General features: G+C 64.1%; 2 protein-coding genes across 4 annotated transcripts in view; one reads left to right on the top strand and one right to left on the bottom strand.

Annotated features, from left to right (window-relative positions):
- LOC100470109 (maestro heat-like repeat family member 5) overlaps positions 1-5,745 on the top strand; it is a 63,925-nt gene extending 58,180 nt beyond the window's left edge. Inside the window, 7 exon segments of the mRNA XM_034668527.1 lie at positions 2,710-2,886; positions 3,485-3,549; positions 3,551-3,638; positions 4,269-4,391; positions 4,578-4,680; positions 4,919-4,993; positions 5,293-5,745. Of these exon segments, the coding sequence (XP_034524418.1) occupies positions 2,710-2,886; positions 3,485-3,549; positions 3,551-3,638; positions 4,269-4,391; positions 4,578-4,680; positions 4,919-4,993; positions 5,293-5,390 (729 nt within the window). The 3' untranslated portion in view covers positions 5,391-5,745.
- A 2,632-nt stretch (positions 5,746-8,377) lies between these two features.
- Positions 8,378-15,318, bottom strand: part of PTP4A3 (protein tyrosine phosphatase 4A3) — a 31,702-nt gene continuing 24,761 nt past the window's right edge. For all 3 annotated transcript variants that reach the window (XM_034668683.1, XM_034668684.1, XM_002921599.3), the window contains 4 exons: positions 12,411-12,503; positions 10,574-10,704; positions 9,896-9,970; positions 8,378-8,941 (listed from right to left, as the gene is read on the bottom strand). In XM_034668683.1, coding sequence (XP_034524574.1) covers positions 8,824-8,941; positions 9,896-9,970; positions 10,574-10,704; positions 12,411-12,503 — 417 coding nt within the window. In that variant the 3' untranslated portion in view covers positions 8,378-8,823. The remainder of the gene's footprint in view (positions 8,942-9,895; positions 9,971-10,573; positions 10,705-12,410; positions 12,504-15,318) is intronic.

Below are 15,318 nucleotides of genomic sequence, written 5' to 3'. Positions count from 1 at the left end.
CTGGGTAGGTGCTGTGGGGAATGGAGAAGACAGACAGGAGGGCTGCCAGACCAGGACAGCCAGGGCCGGGGAAGGGGCATGGCTCCCAAGTGGGGTGTGGGCTGCTGGCTACAGTCGGGCTGGGGGTAGGCAGGGGGATCCAGAACACTGCCAGCCCTGGGGCCTGCTGGTGTGGGGCCAGGACCAGCGGACCTGGGCAGGGACGGAGCAGGCTGCACGGCTGAGGGATGGTCAACATTCAGCTCAGCGCCCCCACAACAGAAAGGCGCCCTCTGCCGGGTGGTGCGGCACTGTTCCCTCCCCGCCTTCCCAGCCACCATCTACCGTCAAACACAGATGGCACTTGCTGGGTGGTGGCCAGTGTCCGAGGAGGCCAGAGGTGCCGCCCACGCAGAAGGCCAAGCTAACGGCGGCTTTAGCAAGGCGGATGTGCGGTTCTCTCTCAGGGGTGCGGCCGTCCTGGTCTGCACTCTCAGGAGGTCAGGCTCCTCCTCGTTTGCTGTGTGCCCCTACCTCCAGCCCCGGGTGCTGCCCACTGTGTCCACTCCAGCCAGCAGCACACCCCACCCTTTGAGGGCACAACCCACAAGGGCGTCACTCACTTCCGCTCCAGTCGATGGACCGCGTGGTGGCCCTTCAGGGGGAGTCCATCTCCTGGGCATCCACGTGGCCACCACAGCAGGAGCCCCCTGACAAGAGGCCTTTTGTGCTTGTTGGGGATTGTAAGAAGACGCCATCACCATGACTCCTAATGAAGCATTCCACTAGAAACCATGCAAACGTAGGCATGGAGTCAGCCAGCCCCACCGCCAGCCTGCAACCGCCTGGCGCACGGCCCCTGGGGCCTCGCCCCGCGGGACGCCTTGTTGGGCCCGTCAGCACACGGCTCTGGGGGACTTCCATCCCTTTGGCCCAGGACCCCTCACTCACTTGGTTTCCCTCCCACGTCGCTCCCACACCCTCTTCAGCTCTGGGGGTCTCTCTTCCCGTCCCTGGCCTGGCACTGGACCCCGCCCCCCGTCCCTCTGCCCTGTCTTCGCCGCTCCCTTGCTGGCCTTCTCCAGTCTTCGAGTACCATCGACTGGCCGACTGGCCCCAGATCCTCATCCCAACCCCGGCCCTGGACTCCAGCCGTGACTCACTGCTGGGATCCTAGCTGGCCTCTCAAACTCTGCATGTGCACAAACTCCTCGCCCCCAACCCTCCCCCCAGCCCAAACAGGTGCCTCCCACAACCCTCATCTCAGCTGAGGGGGACCCCAAACCTTGGGGCCATTCAGGCAATAAAAAAAATCCCAAGCAAACCCAGAATGCACCTGTTCTCCCACTGCCCTGCTGCCCTCCCTAAAGCCACCAGCATCTCCCCCAGACGGGCACCCCCTACCTGGTCCCAACAGCTGCCCCTTCTCCTTTGCAGTGTAGGCTCCCCTAGCAGCCAGCTGGCTCCTGTGATGATTTGAGTCAGTTTCTCCTCTGCTCACAAACAGGGAAGGCATGCTCCTGCCTCAGGGCCTTTGCACATGCCACACCCACTGCTGGAATGCTTTTCCTGCACCTCTGTAAGAATTCCCTCAGTGGTCACCTTCTTGGTGACATCTTCTCTGATCCTACTTAAAATTAAAGTTTTGTAACCACCGCCACCGCCACCACCCGCCCCCCCACGGCCTCCACCACAGCCAGCTCCACCCCCACCCTGCTTTATCTTCTCTCAGATTGCTTGCCACCTTCTGACCCACATCGCGTTGTGCGTGCTTCATTAGTTTTCTGGTCCTTCCCATTAAACCCCATCCTGCCTGTTCCGTCCGATGCCAGAACCCCCGTCCTATATCCCAGCACCCTCGCTGCGCCCAGCAGGCACTCAGAGAGTGTTTGTTGCTGTTAATTAACTCATTGCCTGAAAACGTTTAATATTCTAAACCAAACCAAACCAAAGAGCTCAGGAAGCCAATGACGTGGCCTAAAACTTGTTTTAAAGCTGTAAAAATCACCCTGGCTCTCACACGCTGTCACTGATGAGGGGCCCAGTGGCGGGAAACACCCATTGGCCGACATCTTGCTGTCCGGCCGTTCATCTGGACGGTTCGTGAATGTGAGGCAAACAAGACGAGCAGACAGAACTGGCTGAAAACGAACTCAGTCTTTTGTAAAGTAGTGTGAACGTGGGACATGGTCACTGAGATGGCAGGAGCCAGTGACCTCAGCCTGTGCCCACCTGACCAACCTTGTCTCATCCTGCCCCCAGGCCCCAGCTGACCCACAGGGAGGCCGGGAAGGGGGCGAAGGCAGGGTGAGGCGGAGGAAAGGGCGGGTGGTCTCCAGGACGGGGCGAGGGGCCTTCTGGCCAGCGTGGTGACAGGAGAAAGAAACAGCTGGGAGCCCACTATCAAGGGGGGTTAATATCCCTTAACCCCAGGAGGACCCCCTTAGAGAGGGAAAGCCCTGTCCATGTCCACACAGCTCCTTGTGGGCAGACCAGAGCTAGGAGCACAGCTGCTGTGTGCAGAGCCAGGGTGAGATCCCAGTGAGGTTGGGGGGAACGATGCCGGGCAGGCATGCAGGGGCAATGCATGTGCCCCGGCGAGGATGGGGGCTGGGGAGGGGCCGCGGAGGGAGGGGCCGAGTTTACTCCATGTGCAAACTGCAGGGCTGGGGCAGATACGGGAGCAGCCAGTCCCAGCGACCTCAGCCCCACGGCTCCCGCCACCCCTAGGGAAGCCTGCTCTGCGGACAGCTGCCACCCTTCCTCAGTGGCTTCTTCCAGAACAGCGAGCAGGTGGTCATGCAGGTCATGGGCACCGTGTCCGACGTGCTGCACCGCCTGGGCACCCGGGGCGCAGCTGCCCAAAGCCTAGGGGTCGCCATCAACGCCCGCTCCTTTTTTGACGATGTGAGTGCCCCCAAGAGGAGGCAGGGTGCCCCTACTTGTGCTCCTCCTGTGATTATCCCGGTCCTCAAAGGCAGGGGGACCCCAGCTGCTGTCCACCTGAGCTGGGGAGGCAGACAAGGCCCGGGGGGGAGGCCCGGGGGGGGGGGTGGATACCTGGGTGTGCACCTGGGACACCTGGGCCGAGCCAGGCCGAGTGGCCGCCAGGTGGCGCTCGTCCCCTTCTCCACAAGGCTGGACCAACAGCACCCTTCACCCTCCAGCCCTGAGGTCCTCACCTTCCCGATTTGTCCCTTGTTCACAGCTACTGTTTCCCTTCACTGGGGAACTAGAGGGATAAGGCCCAAGCCCCAGCTGCATTCACGACCCTTGGGTGGTCAGGATGAGATTGTGAGACATGAGTTCATGTCCTTGCAGAAGGCCTGGGACCCACAAGGGGGCCTGACGGGGGAGGCACTGCCCTGCCCCAGGGGCCCAGAGCCTGGTGAGGGCTCTGCTGCGGGAACTGAGCCCCATCCCCTCCATAGGGTGGGGGTCCCAAGTTGGGTGGAGACTGGGGCCCCAGGCGGGTTCAGCTATGGCTCTGAGCCTTGCCTTGCAGGAGCGGGATGGGATCCGGGCAGCGGCCATGACATTGTTCGGGGACTTGGTGACAGCCATGGCAGGGGGAGCTGAGCGGCCTGCGGACCCAGGTGCACCAGAGCATGGTGCCCCTGCTCCTGCACCTGAAGGACTGCTGTCCAGCCGTCGTCATGGTCAGTGCCTGCCGGGGGGCTTTCCCTGGGTGGACTGGGGAGCCACAGGTGGCCGGGGGGCCGCAGAGCGAGGCTCTGCAAAGGGCAGTAGGGCCGCCCGAGGGCAAGGCTGCTCCCTGGGGCAGCAGTGTGGACCTGAGGTGGTTTCTCTGGTGGACTGAGGTCCACCCTGTGCACGCATGCACACACACACAAGCACACGTGCTCACGTGCAGCCGTGCGGTCTGTGGGGGCAGCCCCTGGCCGTTCCGCTCACTGCTGTGTCCCCAGCACCCGACACAGGCTGGGGGCTTGGGTCGTTCACTGAACTTGGTGAAATGATCAAGCTTCCCTATGCGCCAGCCGTGCCCTGTGCTGAGCCCAGGAAGACACAGCTCGGCCTCCCTGGGGTCCTGGCCATTAGGAAGAGAGGCAACAAGCGGCCAGTTCCCAAAGGAATGGGGGGAATGCGGCCAGGCACTGGGGCAGGAGTGAGGGCTCCCCGGGGGCGGAGGGTGGGCTGAGAGCACAGCTGGGGAGGACGGCATCGGGCCGCAGACTCCACACGAAGCTCGTGGTCTGGGGAGGGGACAGACCTCCCTCATGAAGTGCGTGGGCAGCCGGTGACCCCTCCCATGGCTATCCCCGCAGCAGGCCAAGTTTGCCCTCTACCGCTGCGCCGTGCTGCTCCGGTGGCGGTTGCGGCACACCCTCTTCTGCACGCTGGCCTGGGAGGGGGGCCTCAGCGCCCGCCACTTCCTCTGGACCTGCCTGGTGAGGGGCCCGGGGCGCAGGGACACGCTGCCATGGGGAGGGAGGCCGGGCTGGGGGGCTAGGGCCAAGCTCCAGGCTCGGGGCTCCCCTGTGCTCCTCACCCCACACATAGCCCCAGGGGCCGCAGGGGTGGGGCCGGGCTGGGGTCCGTGGTCCAGCAAGCACGGCACCCTGTCCTCTGGCCAGATGACCCACAGCCAGGAGGAGTTCAGCATCCACTTGGCGCAGGCCCTCAGCTACCTGCACAGCCGCCACCGTCACATCAAGACCTGGGCGGCACTCTTCATCGGTGAGCGGGGGCGGCCAGGCTCCAGAACCCTCCGGGCCTGCCCTGCCTGAGCGCCCTGACCCTCGCCTGCCCTGGTCCGCCCACTAGCACCTGCCTGGCTACTGCAACACAGCCCAGGGTCCGCCGGCAAGAGAGGAGGGGTGGTGGGTGAGGGGCCCCGGAAGGGCAGGAGAGGGTCTGAGCCCCCACCCGCCAGCAAGCCCCCTTGCACCGGCCAGCTCCTCCGTCTGTCACACAGGTTACACCATCTGCTACCACCCCCAGGCCGTGTCCCAGATGGTGAACAGTGTCGACACAAACCTGCTGTTCTCTAGTAAGCAGCCCCGTGTCCGCCGGCGTCCCTCCCAGCCCACCTCTGGGGTGTGAGATGGGGGCTCACACCCACTCACACCGCCCGAGGCTCCCGAAAGTCTGGGGCATGGAGCAGGTGGGGTGGGGGAGGGCAGCCCCCCAGGCCTGGGAGGCAGAGGAGATGGGGTCTGGGTGACATTCCCCTGCCGCCCCCACCCCTGCTGGAAGGAGGGTCTGGGACCCCCTGCTCCCTCCACCAGAGTGGGGCTGTGGGCAGACGGGACCCCGAGTCACATCTGATTTGTGTCTCCTCCCCTGGAGCTTTTGAAGATCTCAAAAAAGACCCAGAGCCTGGCATCCGGGAATTTGCCACCAGACAGTTCTCCTTCCTTCAGACGGTGGCAGCCAGACCGCAGTGACCTCCGGCCGTCCTCCCTCACCCCCTTCCTCCTCCCCTGTGCCCACCAAATCGGTCAGCCCTGCCCCGTCCACACAGAGCTTGGTTGCATAACATTTTTCCATTTGAAAGAAAGATCTAGATTCAACAAAGAAGCGTCACACCTGTCGGCTCCCTGGCCACGACCTCACGGCCCCAGAGGACCGAGGCAAGCCCAGGGGACACCAGCAGGCCTGGCGGACAGAGGGGCAGAGCAGGTCTCCCAGAGATGAACTGTGAAGTCTGTGCAGGGTCCCGCCAATGACAGCCCCCGCACTCGTGGAGGTCAGGGGACTCCACCTGACCAGAGCCCAGGCCATGCCCGCCAGCATCCTGCACGCAAAGGCCCTCTGAGGGCAGCCACAGTGGAATGGAGCCATTCGCCAGGGCTGCCCCCACACCTGAGCCTTCAGCTCATCTCTGGTTTTGAGCTCTAGAGTCACCAAGGGCTGGCAGCAGGGAAACGGTCCCTTGGCGGGCCTCCTCAGTCTAGGGGACTCCAGGTCTCCCTCCACCCTGAGCCCGATCCTCGTGGGCCCGTCGGGGCCGGCACCTGGGGTTGGCAGCAGACCCAGCCCGGGCCAGAGCCAGGCCTTCCCGACGCGGCCTGGAGGAGCTGTGTGGCCGGAGGCAGGGCCTCTGCTCTCACAGCCTCAGCAAGTCCATCTGTAAAATGGGTAGTAAGACCTTCCTCCCAAGATCCCTCACAGGGCTGAGTCCAGAGGAGGTTCCTTCCTAGCAGGGACCCCCCACCTCCCAGGCAGCCACCAGGAGGCCCACCTGACCTTCAGTCAGGTCCTCCCTTCTCAGACTTGGTTTCCCCACATGGGAAATGGGCAGGTGGGTCTTTCCCTTGCCTGCTGAAGTTCTTCCTAGGGCCTCACCCCCAGGCTGTCCCTCTCAGGACCCCCGCCAGACCAGCCAGCCCCCCACCAGCCTTATCTGCCAGGTGAAAACACTGACCCCCCTCCATACCTTTGCACAGGAAGCTTTTTCCACCTGGAGCACCTTCCCCACTCTCTCCCGTCTGGGGGCCTCCACACTGCCCCATCTGAGGACGAGCCCCGCGGGAGGGAACCGCCACCCCAGCCCCTCCGCAGCCCCCCGGGGCCTGAGCCGCCCCTCCCTTGCACCAGACAAACTCCCAGGCTCTCACCCCACCTCATCCCTAGAGATCGTGAGCCCCTCGGGGCAGGGATGCAGGTGCACGGGGCTGGCACGGGAGGCCCCGCAACTTGGATGGTGGGTTGAAGAAATACAGCAACCTTCATCGAGCACGAATTTGCTGGCTCCGATGTTTCATTTGGTAGAGCTTTGGGCCCCCTCTCCCCCTGGGAGACCAAAGAGAGCTGGGATCTGCAGCCCCCATCTTATCCGTCCCTCCAGCTCTGAATAGAGCCGCCCAAAGAGTGACGGGGGCAGGGGGCTTGCCTTTTCCCGACTCCCATCCTGTGCACTGACCCCCACGGATGCTCTGACCCCCTGGCTGGGGCATGAGGGATGTGCTCTTTCAGAGCCAAGGAGTGGGTTAACGGGGTCCCCGTGGTCCAGCCTGGTGGCTGTGGTCCCTGAAAGGACCCCTAAAAGGGGGGTTTCATCCTCTGGCCCCTGCTGGGCAGTGGGCAGGCCTCCTCCACACTCTGCTCCGGGAAGTCTGGTTCAGTGAAAGCTTGGAGCGGGTGGGCCTGGAGCCGACAGTAGCCTACAGTAGCCTCGAGTCTGGGATTGGGGCAGGCCCAACTCCTACCTAGCAGGGCCGCTGGGCTCTGTGGAGCTGGCCACACGGACAGCGCCCCATTTACGGTGCCAGAGGTAACAGTGCATTGCCAGGCCAGCTGCAGCAGGCCGGGGGACAGAGGGACGGGCCTGTGTCCCCCTTGGTCAACCCCCAGGGCCCCGAGGAAGGGGCGGCCCACGAAGCACCCCAGGGCCCTCCGGCCAAGTACTAACGGATGGGCCCAGGCAGGACACCTGCCTCCATGCACACGACTCTGGGCTTGGGCTTGGCCGCTGCCTCTCCTGGGCACACCGCCTCCCCTGGGAAAACAGAAGGGTCCCGACTGGGTAGCTGGTGGAGCCCTTCCCTGCAGACCTGTCCCCGAGTGTGTGTCGGGCGCAGGGCGGAGGGAGGGAGGTGAAGGCAAGGGAGATGCAGGTGGGAAAAGGCCTGATGCCAGGCCCGGAGCTGTGACTCCTGACAGGCACTGGGTCCCAGCGACTGGGAGAAATGCCATCAGTGAAGGCCCCTGGGTAGTGTTCACAGCTGGGTCACAGTGCCTGGGGGCAGGGAATCTGGCACAGACACCCCCCCCACCCCCTAGCCTCTCCACATGCCAGCCAGGCCACCCTGGGCCCCCTCCTCCTGGCTGTGCCCCGCACAGGGAAGGGCCGGCCCCCAGCTCTGGGAGACCTGAGCATGGCAGTCCACGCCCCCAGCATGCCTGCCGGCCCCTCTTGCACCCCCAGACTCACTCACCCCGTGGGCCCTATGGTCACTCTCTGCCCTCTGGCCTCCCCTCCCTTTCCTGGGCCGATGGGATGGCGTGTCCCTCCACCTGCAGCCAAGCCAGTCACCCCTGTCTGCACCCTCCTCTGGGCCTTTAGGGCTGAAATGAGGACACCTGGTGGGGCCAGGACTGAGCAGCCACCCCACTGGACACAAGGCCCTGAGGAATTACCGAGTGAGCCCCAGCCTGTCTTATAGAGGGGCGACACTGGTGATCCGTCCTTGCCTTCTGATGCCCCAGCCCCCCCTCCCAAAACATGGCAAGGCACCAGGGCGGGGCCCCACCCAGGCCACATGGGAGTGGTGCTCGCTCTGCCCTATCCAGGGAGCATGGGGACCCAGCACGGACGCCAGGGGGAGCCCCAGTACAGCCGGCAGGAGGGCCTCCCTGGGCTCCACCTGGTCTCCCAAGGCCCCAGTCCACCCCGCCCGGCCCCGCACCCCGCTCTCCAGGCACACACAGCCACGGGAACCTGTTTTATTGCCTTCGAGTGTCCAGGACATCTGATGGTCTCCAGACCCCATAAATGAAAGTGCAGGTCGGGGCGAGAGGCCATGGAGCTGGGGTCAGGCCCAGAGGCTAAAAAATACACCTGCTCCCTGACAAATGAGCCTGAGTGGAAAGCTGCCCGGGAGACCCTGCGGGAGGGCAGGGGTTAAGAGGGCCAGGTGCGCCCCATCTAAGCCTCAGAGAGACAAGGCCCAGAGGAAGAGACGCAGGGCAGGGGGACGAAGGGAAGCGCTGGTCCCCAGAGCGGCGGACTCGGGCACACGGAGACACGGGGAGAAACAGAAGGAGCCAGCACAGAACAGGCAGGGCGAGCTGGACCCGCTGGACGGGGTGCCAAGGGCCGGGAGAGAAGGCGAGCCGGCAGCGAGGGGCGCAGGGTCCCTGCTTGCAGCCCCTGGGCTACATGACGCAGCACCTGGTCTTGTGCGCGTGCGGCTCTTTGAACCGCAGTCTCTGCTTCGGCCGGTATTTTTCCAGGTAGGTGAGCTGCTTGCTGTTGATGGCTCCACGCCGCTTCCTGGGGAGACGGGACAGGGGTGCAGTTAGGCCGGACGGTGCAGCACCGCCAGCTCCAGGGAGGGCCTCCGCCCTGGCTATTCCCCCTGCTGGCATCACCCCTCCCCTACCTGCTGTCACTGCCGATGGTCCTTAGCTCCCCTTGCTATCACCTCCTCCAGCACCCCCACGGCACCCACCCTCCCAAGGCCCCCTCGTTTACCTGGTACCACCCCAGCCCCAGGCCACGGGCTCCTACAGGGACACAGGGTAGAGCCTGGGCATCTCGCAGCCCGGGAGGGAGGGAGGAACAGGGGGACCTCAGGTGACAGGTGACAGGACGTGGGGGACACCTAAGGCTGCCCACCACGCCCTTCAGGAGGGCATCCGTCCCCACCCACCCAGGACCTCGAGCATAGCCGTGGACTGCTCTGGCCAACGAAGCGCAAGCAGAAGAGACACACGTCTGCCAGGCACGGCTTCCAGAGCCCCTCCAGCCCCAAGACTAGCAACACTGGAGGAGGGCTGCCCACCAAGAGCCCCGGGGTCCCCGAGCGGAGCCCCCACTCCACCGCGTGGAAGGGTCATATGAACGAGGAACAAGTCTGAGCTGTGCTCGTTGCTGGGGTTTGGACCTGCCAGTGCCACCGCCTGTCCCCATCCACGCAGCCGTAGGCCACAGAGCCGGGAGCCTCTCCCCACCCACACCTCCCAGCACCAGGAGCCACACACAGGGACCAGTCCTTGTCCGGGTGGACGGCCGGGCTACGGGGCCCACACGAGTGCATCAGTACCCCAGCATGAGGCTGCATGGGACTGGGGACATCTCTGAGGTTACCCTGTGGCCAGGAGTCAGGAGTGCCCGCTGGCAAGACACTGGGCCCTACAGGGTGGGGAGCGCAGAATAAGGGCCCCCCGAAACCCAGACCCCCGAGCGCACAACTGCCCTCCACTCCCACCCTCACTGGCCACTCACTGTCGGATGAACTGGATGGCATCTTCATACTTCATCCCGCTCTCGATGAGAGCCAGTGCTACGAGGACCGGAGCCCTGGGGGCAGACGCAGGGCTGAGTCATCAGCCCTTCCTTCACCATCCCCCACCCCTTTCCCTGACAGGCCGCCACTGAAGGCACAGGGCAATGCCTTCTCTCTCACACCCACCAAAAAGCTGCCCAGGCCCCCCCAGGGCAGCCCCCTCCCCCACGGAAGGCCTAGGTGGCAGCTGAACCTGACCACTTCTGTGTGGCCCCAGATGGGCCAGGCACCCTCTCTGTGCCTCCGGCTCCCCGAGTATAAATGAGCTGATGAGTCAAAGGGAGGGCAGCTGCTGGGAGTGTCTGGCCTGAGATGAGGGCTTGATACTGGTCATCAACCCCGCTTGCCAGTCCTTGCCCTGAAACTGGGGGTGTGCTGCCCAGGTCACTGAATGACACCTGGCAGTAAGGGGGGGGTCTTTGCATTAGGGGAGCGGGCTGGCAGCTCCTTCAGCTGGAGCACAGGGACCCACGTTGCAACCCAGGAGCAGGGAGTGGGGTCACACTTGGGGAAGGACTGCCCCCCTGTGGTCACGTGACGGGGGCCTGGCACCCACACGTAAGAGCACATCAGATCCCAGAATCCTGCCGTCCAGCGAGCCCCGGGCCCCAGCTCACCGTCCCAGGCCGGCTACACAGTGAACGGCCACACAGCTGCCCGGGTCATCACAGAACTTGGCCTTCAGCAGGCTCAGCCAGTCCTCCACCACTTTCCCGGGGGGGGGCGCCCCGTCATCAAACGGCCAGTCCTGCGGAGGGCAGAAGCCCGTGAGGCTGGGGGCCCGGGCCAGCTAGCCCCTGGATGGGACAAGGTCAGCACTCTGAGCAGCACAGAAGGACCCCACGAGGGTGCGAGAGCAGGCCCCGAAGGGCAGAGAGCTGGCCAGGCATGCGGTCCCCACGGCGAGGCTCCTCCTCTCCTGCTTACTGCCACTGTCCCCATCTCCAGGAAGCCCTCCGGGAACACCCTGTCCTCTTCTTTCCTGAGCACGGTGAGCCGTACATCCCCTCCCTGTCAGCCCGTGCTGGGACTCCAAGGTCACAGGCTGACCCTTACCAACCTGAGTGTGTCTGGGTCGGCAGGCCCAAGGGGTCTGGGGTGCAAGCACGGCTGACACATGCCTCTTCTTGTCCCCAGCCCCCAGTCCAGCTGCACAAGGCAGGTTCAGCCCGGGAAGGAGTGAAGGAAGGGCAGTAGGGTGAGCCCCATTGTTCAGGGCGGTGGGTTCCAGACAGTTACAGCTGGAACCTCTCCAGACATTGGGGGATTCACTCAGTTTTGAAAACTCAGCTGTGCCGCCCACCCCTCCAGGCACTCTGGACAGGCGAGCCTGCAGGGTAAGCCTGGCCCAGGTCACTGCCTTGAGCACGGAGATGGTGAAGTCCGGGTCAGGACTCACGTGGGGCAGAGGGGGCTGCCCCAGAGCCAGAGCCGTCTGGCACAGAGGGAGAGTCCACACGGCCCACCGAGGCTGACAGGGAGGCGCGTCCCTGAGGAGAGCTAGTGTCTAAGGGACCTTCTGATGCTGGGCAGGCCGAGCCGCTGGACCCCCGCTGCCCCCACCCCTGCTCCGAGCCTTGGGCAGCCCTGCACCAGGAGAGATGCCACAGCCCTGTGGCCCGTCCCTCAGGCAGGCAGCAGCACAGCCACCCCTCCCTTTGCCTGCGCTCGGGTCCCCAGGGCCAGGGGACCAAGGAAACAGCTCCCAGGCTCCCTTCCCCACAGCCCCGCAGAGAGCTTCCCCGGGGAAGGCCCAGGTGTGCCGGCCCTCCCCTCCCCACCAGAGCGCTGCCCACCGACGCCCCAAACAGCAGGCAGCAAGACACACAGGAGCCCCCACGGCCGCCGCCAACAGCCCTGGCCCGAGGACCCCTGTTCTTCCACACAGCTCAGGATGCCTGCACAGGCAGGGCTGTGGAGGTCAGAGCTCCAGCCACCTGGCTGCAGGAAGGGCGGCGGCGGGGGGCTATGATGAAAGTACCGCTCCCAGGCGCTGCGGTTCCAGCACCTTCCGGCTGTGGCCTCAGACAGCGACTGACCTGAGCCTCAGGTTCGCCCTGGCAGAGACCCATGGGGGCTGTTGTGCGGTAAGCAGCGGTGGCGCTTGTCTGCTGCGGCACTGGGGGACCCCGCCTCGGGAGCCACGGCAGTGCATCAGGCACGTGCACCCGCCTCCCGGGCCCCACTGGCCAGGGACAAGCTCAGAGCTCAGCCACTCTAGACATGTGCCCAAACATCATGTGGCCCAGGCACCAACATGCCGGGGAGGGGGGTGGGGACAAGAGCCATGCAGCCAGGCCCCGCATACCCGCCTCCCAGCAAGGGGCTCCACACTCACAGTCCAGCCCGCCCCCACGGCATCAGTGGTGCTGCCAGAGCCCCAAGGCCCCCACCACGACAGTGATGCCATCCTTCCTCCCCCGACATCAGCAGTGCTACCCCGAGGGCCCTCACCACGACAGTGATGCCATCCTTCTCCAGAGGGGCCTTGTCGTAGGTCACTTCGCACACTCGCACCACGGTGGTGGCCCCGTACTTCTTCAGATCCTGGCGGGGAGGAGGACGAAGGCAGGCTGGGCAGGGGCTGAGGACGCAGGGTGCGCACCCCCCGTCTGGGGCCCCCAGGGCAAGGCCATGCCCCTCAACGAAACAGAAAGGCTGATGCCCAGCAGAACCACCAGAGGTGGGCTTTCGCGCCCAACGACTCTCTATGGGGGGAAGGGGCCTTCCTGCTGCTTCCAGGCAGGCTGTCCGCACCTGCTCTCACTGCAATGTGGCCAGCCCGCCATGAGCCCAGCTTCCAGCACATTCCCACCCTCATCCTGGGTGCTCAGGACCCCCCATGGCGCCAGCATCTTTCAGACAAAGCAGGAGCAGGACACTCCTGGCCAGGGTCTCGTGGACGGGTCCCACCGAGGGCACAGCTGGACCCCACACGAGGGCCTGCAAAATCTCCAGGGGCAGACCTCAGCAGGCGGGGGGGCCTCAGAGGCCACAGGGCCGGCACCAGCTGGGTGACAGGAGGGAGCCAGGCCCTGCTCGACCGTGGGGAAGCCCCAGGCTACCAGAGAAAAGGTCAAGTTCACAGCCAGGCTGTTTATATTTACCCTCTAAGGGCGGGGTGGGGGCTGTCCACTCCACAGGAGCCAATGCTGGGGCTGCCCCCACCCCGCCTGCTCCAACGGCTATTCTGGGAGTAGTGAGCAACTATCTGCTGGACCCTGATTGTCATGCGATGGGGACATGGGACACAATGAGGGCAGGACACCACTATTCTGAGAATGCAGCACACAGGAAAGTGGGCAGGGCTCTGAGGCCACGGGGTCACCTCAGAATTCCTCTGTGCATGCAGAAAAGAGGGAGCCACCTGCCCAGGGCTGAGCACTGACCCTCAACACAGACTCACCTTGACCTTGGTCACACACTGAGCCCTGACTCTGGTCACATTCTGAGCCAAGATCCTGGTCACACTCTGAGCCCTCACACTCAACAAGGTCTGACCTTGACCCAGGTCACACACTGAGCACTGACTCCGGTCATGCTCGGAGCCCTGCCCCTGGTTACACGCTGAGCTCTGACCCTGGTCACACTCTGAGCACTGACCATGGTCACACTCTGAGCCCTGATCCTGGTCACACCCTGAGCCCTGACCTTGGTCACACTCTGAGCACTGACCCTGGTCACACTCAGAGCCCTGCCCCTGGTCACACGCAGAGCCCTGTCCCTGGTCACATGCTGAGCCCTGATCCTGGTAACACTCTGAGCCCGGATCCTGGTAACACTCTGAGCCCGGATCCTGGTCACACTCTGAGCACTGTCCCCGGTCACACTCGGAGCCCTGATTCTGGTCACACCCCGAGCCCTGACCCTGGTCACACTCTGAGCCATGACCCTGGTCTCACTCTGAGCCCTGACTCCCGTCACACACTGAGCCCTGACCCCGGTCACACTCGGAGCCCTGATCCTGGTAACACTCTGAGCCCGGATCCTGGTAACACTCTGAGCCCGGATCCTGGTCACACTCTGGGCACTGTCCCCGGTCACACTCGGAGCCCTGATCCTGGTCACACCCTGAGCACTGACCTTGGTCACACACTGAGCCCTGACCCCGGTCACACGCTGAGCCCTGATTCTGGTCACACCCCGAGCCCTGACCCTGGTCACACTCTGAGCCATGACCCTGGTCTCACTCTGAGCCCTGACTCCCGTCACACACTGAGCCCTGACCCCGGTCACACTCGGAGCCCTGATCCTGGTCACATGCTGAGACCTGACCCTGGTCACATGCTGAGACCTGACCCTGGTCACATGCTGAGACCTGATCCTGGTCACATGCTGAGCCCTGACCCTGGTCAACTGCTGAGCCCTGATCCTGGTCACATGCTGAGCCCTGACCCTGCTCACATACTGAGCCCTGACTCCTGACCCTGGTCACACACAGACCTGAGCCCAGTCACAGGCTGACTGCTGGGCAGAGTCTTTCCCCAGGTCCTGCTATTACCTCAAGGGTCTCTGTTGTGAAGAGGGGCAGCTCTCCTCTGCAGGGCTCTTGACACAGTGACCAGGGCCCAGGCCCCTGATGGCACAGTGCCCCCTGCCTCCCTCTATACAGTGTTTGAGGTTCTCTCGCACCCTGGTCCCTGTTTCATTAAAACGAGCACCCATTGGGGGGCTGCTCTCACACTGCAGAGNTGCTCGGAGCCCTGCCCCTGGTTACACGCTGAGCTCTGACCCTGGTCACACTCTGAGCACTGACCATGGTCACACTCTGAGCCCTGATCCTGGTCACACCCTGAGCCCTGACCTTGGTCACACTCTGAGCACTGACCCTGGTCACACTCAGAGCCCTGCCCCTGGTCACACGCAGAGCCCTGTCCCTGGTCACATGCTGAGCCCTGATCCTGGTAACACTCTGAGCCCGGATCCTGGTCACACTCTGAGCACTGTCCCCGGTCACACTCGGAGCCCTGTCCCTCATCACACGCTGAGCCCTGATTCTGGTCACACCCCGAGCCCTGACCCTGGTCACACTCTGAGCCATGACCCTGGTCTCACTCTGAGCCCTGACTCCCGTCACACACTGAGCCCTGACCCCGGTCACACTCGGAGCCCTGATCCTGGTCACATGCTGAGACCTGACCCTGGTCACATGCTGAGACCTGACCCTGGTCACATGCTGAGACCTGATCCTGGTCACATGCTGAGCCCTGACCCTGGTCAACTGCTGAGCCCTGATCCTGGTCACATGCTGAGCCCTGACCCTGCTCACATACTGAGCCCTGACTCCTGACCCTGGTCACACACAGACCTGAGCCCAGTCAGGCTGACTGCTGGGCAGAGTCTTTCCCCAGGTCCTGCTATT

Source organism: Ailuropoda melanoleuca, chromosome 9, assembly GCF_002007445.2.
Source record: "Ailuropoda melanoleuca isolate Jingjing chromosome 9, ASM200744v2, whole genome shotgun sequence".
NCBI lineage: Eukaryota > Metazoa > Chordata > Mammalia > Carnivora > Ursidae > Ailuropoda > Ailuropoda melanoleuca.
The sequence above is the reverse complement of the archived record's forward strand: the minus strand, read 5'-3'. Positions and strand labels throughout refer to the sequence as shown.